The 11,350-nt window shown below is 41.7% G+C and overlaps 1 protein-coding gene across 1 annotated transcript; it reads left to right on the top strand.

The window, feature by feature from the left end:
• The first annotated feature begins 7,831 nt into the window (after nt 1–7,831).
• msh5 (mutS homolog 5) lies at nt 7,832–10,270 on the top strand. The gene has a single exon (XM_043687443.2). The coding sequence runs from the start codon at nt 7,832–7,834 to the stop codon at nt 10,268–10,270; it is 2,439 nt and encodes an 812-aa protein (XP_043543378.2).
• The last annotated feature ends 1,080 nt before the right edge of the window (nt 10,271–11,350 follow it).

Here is an 11,350-nt window from a genome sequence, read left to right as displayed (position 1 = left end):
TTTGCAAGTGTTTTTGTGACATGAATTACTAATTGCTTGGGAAGAGATGTCAGAGTGCAGGGTTAAAATAACATACTCTTACTAATGCTGTGTGACAAATTATGTTCCCTTAATTGGAGCTTCAACTTTGTGCCATGCATACAATCATACCAAGCTATTTTGTGAGTTTTGCATAGCCAAGTCAGATGCCACAAAGCACCAGTCACAGAAAATGTAGCAGATGGAGTTCATTTTGGGAAGTTATGATTTGGAGGTGCCAGTGTTGGACTGGGATGTACCAAGTTAACAATCACACAACACCTGGCTATACTCCATAACCACCTAATGAAGGAGTAGCACTCTGAAAGCTAGTTCTTCCAAATAAACCTGTTGGATTATAACCAGGTGTTGTGTGATTTTTAACATTGTGGGAAGTGTGACCGTTATCCATTTTGGATTTCAAATTATGAAAGTGGAACATCTTTAAATTGTGAGAGACCAAGAACTGTGAAGGAGCAAAGAACTTGGATGTCCTTGTTTGCAAATCACTAAAAAGTATTGCTTAAAGAGAATTTAAGAAGTTAAGTGGAACACATGCCGTTATCATAAGGAACGGGGATGTGCAGAAAAAAGGGGTGGAAATAATGCTTCAAATACACAGGGTTCTAACTGGAACCCATTTAAAGTACTGCATTCAATTCTAGGAATCACATGAAGAACATACTACCCTTGGCCACATTGTGGGGATGAAACTCAGCAAGAAGTGCTAAGAGGACTCAGCAGACATCTTGGTAATCAGTAAAAGCAGTCATATTTTGGAGCTAAGGCTCTGGAAAACTCTTGTGAGTGTGCAAGACTCAGAACAAGCCTTTAAGCCATTAATAGATTAATACAGCACGAGCGGGGCGAAAGAGTCCCACATATAGTATTTGCTTAGTGCAATTGAGCAAGATTAGAACTCAGAAGAAAGAAAGAAAGAGTTGGATTGAGCTCTTAAGGATAGTGGAATCAAGGGTTATGGGGATAAGGCAGGAACAGGATACTGATTGAGGATGATCAGCCATGACCATAATGAATGGTGGTGCTGGCTCGAAGGGCAGAATGGTCTACTCCTGCACCTATTGTCTATAAATGCAGAGGCAATACCAGGTGGCGCAACTGCCTGTCTGCAGACAAGCTGAAATTCTGCCCATGAGTAGGTCCTGAAGTGCAGTTCCAAAAGCCAAAGATGTGCAGTGCCATTGGGATAGAGAACTACTGTACTAGGACACTAGTGCTCATTAAGGTAGTCTGTGACAGTGCTGCTTTTAAGAGAATTCTGAAGCTAGAATGGAATTTTCCCAATCTTTAAGTGATATGGGTAATGTGAGAAATGTGAAAAAATAAACTGAGACTGATTGGTTCTCAGCTTCAAAAAAAGTGCCCAATTTTCCCCTCAAGATTTAAATACTAATTTAGAACCTCGGTAGTTAGTCATAGAGATGTACTGCATGGAAACAAATCCTTCGGTTCAACCGTCCAAGCCAGATATCCCAACCCAATCTTAGGCCCACCTGCCAGCACCTGGCCCATATCCCTCCAAACCCTTCCTATTTATATACCCATCCAAATGCCTTTTAAATGTTGCAATTGTCCCAGCCTCCACCACTTCCTCTGGCAGCTCATTCCATACACGTACCACCCTCTTATGTGAAAAAGTTGCCCCTTAGGTCTCTTTTATATCTTTCCCCTCTCACCCTAAATCTATGGCCTCTAGTTCTGGACTCCCCCACTTCAGAGAAAAGACTTTGTCTCTTTATCCGATCCATGTCCCTCATAATGTTGTAAACCTCTATAAGGTCTCCTTAGTCTCCGATTCTACAGGGAAAACAGTCCCAGCCTGTTCAGCCTCTCCCTATAACTCAAACCCTCCAACCCTGGTAACATTTTGTAAATTTTTTCTGAACCCTTTCAAGTTTCACAACATCTTTCCGATAGGAAGGAGACCAGAATTGCATGCAATATTCCAACAGTGGCCTAACCAATATCCTGTACAGCCGCAACATGACCTCTCAACTCCTGTACTTAAGACTCTAACCAACAAAAGAAAGCATACCAAACGCCTTCTTCACTATCCTATCTACCTGCAATTCCACTTTCAAGGAGCTATGAAGCTGCAGTCCAAGGTCTCTTTGTTCAGCAACACTCCCTAAGACCTTACCATTAAGTGTATAAGTTCTGCTAAGATTTGCTTTCCCAAAGTGCAGCACCTCACATTTATCTGAATTAAACTCCATCTGCCACATCTCAGCCCATTGGCCCATCTGCTCAAGATTCTGTTGTATTCTGAATTAACCTTCTTCGCTGTCCACTACACCTCCAATTTTGGTGTCATCTGCAAACATACCTTTTATGCTCGCATCCAATCATTTATGTAAATGACAAAATGTAGAGGACCCAGCACTGATTCTTGTGGCACTCCACTGGTCACAGGCTTCCAGTCTGAAAAGCAACCCTCCACCACCATTCTCTGTCTTCCACCTTTGAGCCAGTTCTGTATACAAATGGCTAGTTCTCCCTTTATTCCATGAGATCTAACCTTGCTAACCAGTCTCCCATGGGGAACCTTGTCGAACGCCTTACTGAAGTCCATTTAGATCATATCTATTGCTCTGTCCTCATCAAACCTCTTTGTTACTTCTTCAAAAAACTCAATCAAGTTTGTGAGACATGATTTCCCATGCACAAAGCCATGTTGACTATCTCTAATCAGTCCTTTCCAAATACATGTACATCCTGTCCTTCAGAATTCCCTCCAACGACTTGCCCACCACCGAGGTCAGGCTCACTGGTCTGTAGTTCCCTGGCTTGTCCATACTACCCTTCTTAAACAGTGGCACCACGTTAGCCAACCTCCAGTCTTCTGGCACCTCACCTGTGACTATCGATGATACAAATATCTCAGTAAGAGGCCCAGCAATCACTTCTCGAGCTTCCCACAGAGTTCTAGAGTACATCTGATCAGGTCCTGGGGATTTATCCATCTTTAACATTCAGCACTTCCTCCTCTGTAGTATGGACATTTTGCAAGGTATCACCATCTATTTCCCTACATTCTATATCTTCCATACCTTTTCCGAGTAAATACAGATGCAAAACACTCGGTTAATATCTCCCCCGTTTTCTGCGGCTCCACACAAAGGCTGCCTTGCTGACCTTTGAGGGGCCCTATTCTCTCCCCAGCTACTTTTTTGTCCTTAATGTATTTGTAAAAACCCTTTGGATTCTCATAAATTCTATTTGTCAAAGCTATCTCATGTCCCCTTTTTGCCCTCCTGATTTCACTCTTAAGTAGACTCCTACTGTGTTTATACTCTTCTAAGGATTCCCTCGATTGATCCTGTCTGTACCTGACATATGCTTCCTTCTCTTTCTTAACCAAACCCTCAATTTCTTTAGTCATCCAGCATTCCCTACACCTACCAGCCTTTCCTTTCATCCTAACTGGAATATACTTTCTCTAGATTCTCGTTTTTTCATTTCTGAAGGCTTTCCATTTTTATCTTTACCTACAAACATCTGCCCCAGTCAGCTTTTGAAAGTTCTTGCCTAATACCATCAAAATTGGCCTTCTCCAATTTAGAACTTCAACTTTTAGATCTGGTCTATCCTTTTCCATCATTAGTTTAAATCTAATAGAATTATGGTCGCTGGCCCCAAAGTGCTCCCCCACTGACACCTCAGTCGCCTGCCCTGCCTTATTTCCCAAGAGTAGGTCAAGTTTTGCACCTTCTCTAGTAGGTACATCCACAAACTGAATCAGAAAATTTCCTTGTACACATTTAACAAATTCCTCTCCATCTAAACACTTAGCACTATGGCAGTCCCAATCGATGTTTGGAAAGTTGAAGTCCTCTACCATAACCACCCTATTATTCTTACAGATAGCTGAGATCTCCTTACAAACTTGTTTCTCAATTTCCCTCTGAATATTAGGGGGTCTATAATACAATCCCAATAAGGTGATCATCCCTTTCGTATTTCTCAGTTCCACCCAAATAACTTCCCTGGATGTATTTCCAGGAATATCTTCCCTCAGCACAGCTGTAATACTATCCCTTATCAAAAACGCCACTCCCCCCTCTCTCTTGCCTCCCTTTCTATCCTTCCTGTAGCATTTGTATCCTGGAACATTAAGCTGCCAGTCCTGCCCATCCCTGAGCCATGTTTCTGTAATTGCTATGATATTCCAGTCCCATGTTCCTAACCATGCCCTGAGTTCATCTGCCTTCCCCATTAGGCCCTTGCATTGAAATAAATACAGTTTAATTTATTAGTCCTATCTTGTCCCTGCCTGCCCTGACTGTTTGACTCGCTTCTGTTCTCAACTGTGCCACTCTCAGATTGATCTCTTTCCTCACTATCTCCCTGGGTCCCACCCTCCCACTTTACTAATTTAAATCCTCCCGAGCAGTTCTAACAAATCTCCCTGCCAGTATATTAGTCCCCTTCCAATTTAGGTGCAAACCGTCCTTCTTGTACAGGTCACCTCTACCCCAGAAGAGATTCCAAATGATCCAAAAATGTGAATCCTTCTCCCATACACCAGCTCCTCAGCCATGCATTCATCTGCTCTATCCTCCTATTCCGGCCCTCACTAGCTCGTAATCCAGATATTACTACTCTCGAGGACCTCCTTTTTAAATTTCTGCCTAACTCTCTGTAATCTCCCTTCAGAATCTCAACCTTTTCCCTTCCTATGTCTTTGGTTCCAATGTGGACAATCACCTCTTGCTGGCCCCTTTTCCTCTTGAGAACATTCTGCACCCTCTCTGAGACATCCTTGATCCTGGCACCAGGGAAGCAACACACCATTCCGATTTTTCGCTGCTGGCCACAGAAACGCCTGTCTGTACCTCGGACTAGAGAATCCCCTAACACAATTGATCTCTTGGAACCAGACGTACCCCTCGTTGCATTTGAGCCAGTCTCAATACCAGAAACTTGGCTGTTCGTGCTATGTTCCCCTGAGAATCCATTACCCCCTACATTTTCCAAAACAGCATACTTGTTTGAAATGGGTATATACCACAGAAGACTCCTGCACTAGCTGCCTACCTCTTTTACCTTTCCTGGAGTTGGCCCATCTATGTAACTATATCTGAGACTTTCTCCCCTTTCTATAACTGCCATTCATCACATACTGTTGCAAAGTCCTCATTGCTTTTAACTGTCTCTCCAACCGATCCATTTATAGAGTCATAGAGATGTACATCATGGAAAGAGGTCCTTTGGTCCAACTTGCCCACGCCGACCCGATATCCCAACCCAATCTAGTCCCACCTGCCAGCACCTGGCCTATATCCCTCCAAACCCTTCCTATTCATATATCCATCCAAATACGTCGCAAGCAACAGCATTTATTGTAGATATAATCTGCAGTAACTCTAAACTCTCTTTAAACTCCCAATCTGACAAGAAGCATTTATCACTCTACTAAAGTCCATTTTTGCTCCTTCACAATCTACAGTCGCAGAAAATAACACCATCTTATTCCTCTCCAAAACACTGCCCCAGGTAAAATTAATATTTAAGTTTAATCAAGAGACATATCTCAAAAAACATATAATCAAGAAAGAACACATTCTACTCACTACTGCAGACTTTCTGTAGGCCACATTTAAAACAATTCACTTATTTGATTCTGTGTTGTGAACTTCGCCCAAACAATTCCTCCAAGATCAGTTGTGAATTTCACTGTTTGTTAATTTTCCCAGACACACGCCGATGTCCAGCGATATATGAATTCAAACAGTAAAGGCAGTAACTGTGCAGGTACACTGTGGTGTCAGTTTCTTTCTCTCTCGCCCTCGCCTTCACTGACCTCACCATGTGCTTCCTTTGTCTGTTCTTCTCCCTTTTAAAACTGTTGTTAAGCGAGGATCAGTTTATTTCTCTACATTTGCATGTCATTAATAGCTAATCTTGCCTTACTTATATGTTGTTTGCAATTCTCCCATGCTGTTGAGAAACTACATGGATTCAATTCTTTTAAAATCCAAGGCTGGAAAGTCAAGAGTGGTTACCTGGCAATGCAGATTGTCAGTTTCTTTCAAAGGTCTACATTTTAACATCCATTCACCAGCATTTCATTGCACACTCCATTGATTGTCTCCACAGAAGTCGGCATTGGGAAAACACCAACTTCACCACATTATCGTGGCTGGTATTAGACTAACTAATTTAGCATTCAACACTGCACTTTGGAGCTTACAGACACCATTCCTCCAATTCTTCTGCTAGTTGCTCAGTGAGCAGGGACACTCAACAATCTTATATCTGCAAAGGATGCATATAATGGCTCTTCACTTGCTCAGCAGTCATGCACTTGGCCTCTTATTTGGTCCCATACAACATATGTAGTTTGTCTTGTCTTTTAGCATATTACAGTGTTATATCCAGCAGATATTATGACTGGACAGTTAAGATCCCAGTTGAGTGTGTGTGTGCTTTTCCAGCAAGCAGGTCAGACAGCATCCGAGAAGCAGGAAAATCGGCGTTTCGGGCCAGAGCCCTTCATCTGGAATTCAGGCATCTGATTTGATAGATCATACTTCTATTTGTTTTTGTTTTAATCATGTTATCTCTCACTGAAACGTAAAGCAGCTTTAAAGTTTGCTTTAACAGCAAAATTGAAGATTATGAAAGAAATGTAAATAAAATAGAATAATCCAAATCATCTAATTATAATATAAATTCAAAGACTTTAAAACACACAGTCAAAGAATGAACCCATTTATTCTAAAACACTCCTTTATAAATAGCAAAGAAACAACAGCATTTGTATAGTATCCAAAATACTATTTTTATATTACTCACACCAGAGTCTCTGTACCTAAGTCACTTATGACTTTAACTGGAACTGCATATAACTTCTTCCTTAAGGTGTCATATGCTTGAATGTCAATGTACTCAACTGGTGAGGCCTCTTCTGGAGTATTATGTACAGTTCTGACACCCTGCTATCGGAAGGATATTATAAAATTGGCCAGGGGTCAGAAAACCTTTACCAGGATGTCACTAGGATTGGGAGATTTGAGTTATAATGATAGGCTGGAACTTTTCGCACTGGGCATAGGAGGTAGAAGTTTATAAAATCAGGAGGGGTGTATAAGATGAATTGCAAAGGTTCTTTCCTAGGTGTTCAAAACTGGGGGGCATGTTTTTAAGATGAGAGGAGAAAGATTTTAAAAAGTCATGAGGGCCAATATCTTTGTAGAGTGTGTTTGGTGTGTGGAATGAAGTGCCGAAGCAAGTGTTAGATGCAGATACAGTTAGAACATTTAAAAGACATTTGGATAAGTGCATGAATAGGTGATGTTTGGAGGAACATGGATCAAAAGCTGGCAGTTGGGGGACTAGTTTAGTTTGGGAATATGGTAGGTGTGGACTAGTACCAAAGGGTCTGTTTCCATGTTGTATGACTCTATGGCATATTATCATCAAATTGAAGTTTATATGTGTGTATATTCTAATATTTAAAAAAGTCTTTACCTTGCAAACTCTTATGACTGGGAGTCTTCAATCCCGGAAGGGTTTAATGTGTTTTGAACTGATGTACCAATTAACAATTCTTTTATCAGTTTCACACTTGTTTCACGCCTGAAGTTTGCCTTTCTAAGGTTTTCCTCTCGAGCGGCTGCAAACTGCCACTTCCGCACGAGGCAGCTGCAAACCGCCCTCTCGCGGGGCGAGTCGGCGTGAAGCTAAAATGGCGCGATTGACAAAAAAAAAAGTCGAGGGACAAATGAATGTGTAAAACGCCCTTTATTGGAGTTATGATCATACCATTGAGGGGAGTTCACTGCGCCTAATGAGTAACCTTGGTACACCGGCTCAGCAGTCGGCTGCCGTAAGGTGGCCAGTAGATGATATCGATGTTTCCTCTCAGCTCGAGGTGTACATGAGCGTTTTGTGGTATGGCGGGCAACTGGGGCTTGCTTACTATAACGCCAGTGACTGCATCATTTACTTCATGCCGGATGCTCCAGATGCAGATGATCTCCGGTTGCTGAGGAAAGTTATCGAAGAGCTGCAGCCTCGATGCATCTTAACGAGCGCAAAGCAAGACCGTAGCATGGCAGATTTCCTCCAGGCGGCGGGAACCACCAACAACGGAAAGGATGGGAAGCCAGAAATAGCAATCTTCCCTAATGTGGATTTCGGGCTGAATATCAGCAAACAGCGTGTGCTATCGGTGAACTTGCCCTTCATCCCCAAGCACCTGACTGAAGCAGAAAGAATTGTATATCTGGCATCAATTATACCATTTGAGTGCGCTACCATGTTGCGCGCACTTGGAGGGCTATTGAAGTTTCTGGAAAGGAGGAGGATTGGAGTGGAATTGGAAGACCCAAATGTGAGCGTTCCCATCCTGGCTCTGAGGAAGTTTGCGCTGAATGACACAGTGCACATTGACCAGGATGCTTACTGTGTGTTGCAGATTTTCAAGTCAGAAGTGCATCCATCCGTGTACAAATTGGCATCAGGACTGAAAGAGGGACTCAGCTTGTTCGGAGTTATGAATCGCTGCAGATCTCAGTGGGGGACAAAGCTGATGAGACTGTGGTTTATGCGCCCAACGAAGAACCTGGACGAGTTGAACAAACGTCTGGATGTCATCCAGTTTTTCATGCTGGCCAGAAACACAGAGATGGTGCACACATTACAAGATTGCTTAAAGCACATCAAAAATATTCCACTAATTTTGAAGAGAATGACATTATCCTATACCAAAGTGAATGACTGGCAGGGCCTTTACAAAACAGTGTACAATGCTATATGCATTGGTGATACTTGCAGGTCCCTCCCCATGTCTGTGGAACTATTTTCAAAGATTTCCCAAACTTTCACAGATGATCTTCATTATATAGCCAGTCTTATTAATAAAGTTGTTGATTTTGAAGGTAGTAGTACAGAGAACAGATTCACTGTTAAGCCAACTGTGGACCCAGCCATAGATGAAAAAAAGAGTAAACTGATGGGTCTGTCAGATTTTTTAACTGAAGTAGCAAGAAATGAACTAACACTATTGGACAACAGAATTCCTTCATGCTGTGTTATCTACATCCCACTGATAGGATTTCTTCTAACTATTCCACGTCTTCCAGGCATGGTAGATAAGAACGATTTTGAGATAGAAGGACTGGATTTCATGTTCCTTTCTGAAGACAGACTTCATTATAGAAGTGCTCGGACAAAGGAACTTGATACAATGTTAGGAGACTTGCACTGTGAAATCAGGGACCTTGAAACAGCTGTTATGTATCAGTTGCAGACAAAGATTTTAGATAAGTCTGCAGTTCTTTATGATGTGATGGAGTATGCAGCCCAGTTGGACTGCTTAATTGCCATGGCTGTTATAGCTAGAGAGAACACCTACACAAGACCTAAATTAACCAGCAGGAATATAGTCAGTATCAAAGATGGAAGACATCCTCTAATGGAACTGTGTACAAGAACATTTGTTTCAAATCCCATCAGTAGTGGTGAAGAACATGGTAAAATTCATATTCTCACTGGTCCAAATTCCAGTGGCAAAAGTGTATATCTCAAGGAAGTTGGGCTAATAGTATTCATGGCACTGATAGGTAGTTATGTCCCTGCCACAGAGGCAAATATTGGTCTAATAGATGGAATTTACACAAGGATCCAAAGCCGTGAATCTGTGTCTGTGGGACTCTCAACCTTCATCATAGACTTAAACCAAGTGGCAGCTGCAGTTAACAATGCTGCAGAGAGATCTCTGGTGCTAATCGATGAATTTGGGAAAGGAACCAATAGTGTAGATGGCTTATCTCTTCTTGCAGCTGTTTTGAGACACTGGGTGAAGCAGGATGTGAAATGTCCCCACATCTTTTTATCTACCAACTTTCATAGTTTGGTCCAGCTTAATCTTCTTCCTTCTAGTCCTCTGATACGGTACCTAACACTGGAGACCATTCAGGATGGAGAGGATCTGGTATTTTTCTATCAGCTGAAAGAGGGTGTGTCCACAAAAAGCCATACTGCCAATATAGCTATACTGGCTGGGATGCCCCCGCAGGTTGTGCAACGTGGGATACAGGTTTCTGAGCTATATCGCAAAGGGGAACCTATTCGTCGTGTTGATTGTCCTTCAAAAGCAAACCAGCTTGCGTGGTATAAGGCATTGGTGGATAAGTTTCTTCAAATTGACCTCAGTGATCTCACTGTGGATTTGCAGGAATTTTTGAGCAAGGAGGTGCTGTCATTTGCAACACCTGAGCTTTAATATGACTTTTCATGAACTACATTTCTCAGGTTAAAACCTCAAGTAAAAAAGTGAATTGGACATTTTACTGATGACTCCATGAATTTTATCCTTTTTCGTAAACGTTTGCAATGTGTAAATGATAGCCTTTTGATGAATTGGTAGTTGCCCAAGGTTTGAGGTAAGCCTTTCAAAAATGCCCTGATAATATGGGTAAATCTTTATTGCTGCAATCTGTTGGTTAGTTGATCTCAGCATTGTGATTGTAGTGATATTATAGCTGTCGTCAGCATTCCTGGGTAGGGAATTGGAAATTCAGATCAATTTCATTTAAAAATGATAGATCTGTCTTAATTATTGTTTTGGTTCGTTTTTAAGTTATAAGTTCAGGATTATGTTTGTTCAGTCCACTGTAGAATCAGAAATGTGGCTGTAAGTGGATCAGAGCTGGGAACTAAATATCCAATGATACGTGTCCGATCGATAGGATGGGCAGAGGGGCTGGGGTTGCCTTGTTAATAAGAAATGAAATTAAATCAGTAGTCAGAAGTGCTTTAGAGGCAGAAGGTGAAGAATCTATGTGAGTAGAGATGAGGAACTACAAAGGGACAAAGAACCCTGTTGGGAGTTTGTACAGCCCTCCGAGCAGTAGTCAGGATGTGGGGCAGAAAAAGTCAGGAGATAGAAAAGGATTAGGTGATGTGTAATGATAAGGGAGTTTAAGGTGAAGTAATCCCATGGGGACAGTGAACATAACATAAGTAAAATTCACCCTCTAGTTTGAGAGGGAGCAGCTGGAATCTGACGTAATGTTATGTAATGTGCAGTTGAATTTCATGTCTTTAATACCGAATCTAATGCTTTTGTAAGCCAACTGGAAAGGTAAACATAGAAACTCATAAATTGCTTTATTTTTATTGATAGTAAATAACCCAATGAAAATGACTTTAAAAACACACTTGAATTGGAAGAATGGCAAATGTACTGTCCTGCATTAGTGAACGTTCCTATTCTGTACACTTCAGCTTTTGAAGATTTTTACTCCTTTACGACACTGCGCTCCCATTCAAAATCAAACTGGACCGTCAAGTTTTACTTTTC

Source organism: Chiloscyllium plagiosum, unplaced genomic scaffold (assembly GCF_037043375.1).
Source record: "Chiloscyllium plagiosum isolate Xiang-an unplaced genomic scaffold, Cpla_swu_hap1 HiC_scaffold_3, whole genome shotgun sequence".
Taxonomy (NCBI): domain Eukaryota; kingdom Metazoa; phylum Chordata; class Chondrichthyes; order Orectolobiformes; family Hemiscylliidae; genus Chiloscyllium; species Chiloscyllium plagiosum.
The sequence above is the reverse complement of the archived record's forward strand: the minus strand, read 5'-3'. Positions and strand labels throughout refer to the sequence as shown.

Bases quoted from the DNA above. Each gene is read 5' to 3' on its own strand.
- msh5 (XM_043687443.2), top strand. From the start codon at position 7,832: ATGAGTAACCTTGGTACACCGGCTCAGCAGTCGGCTGCCGTAAGGTGG.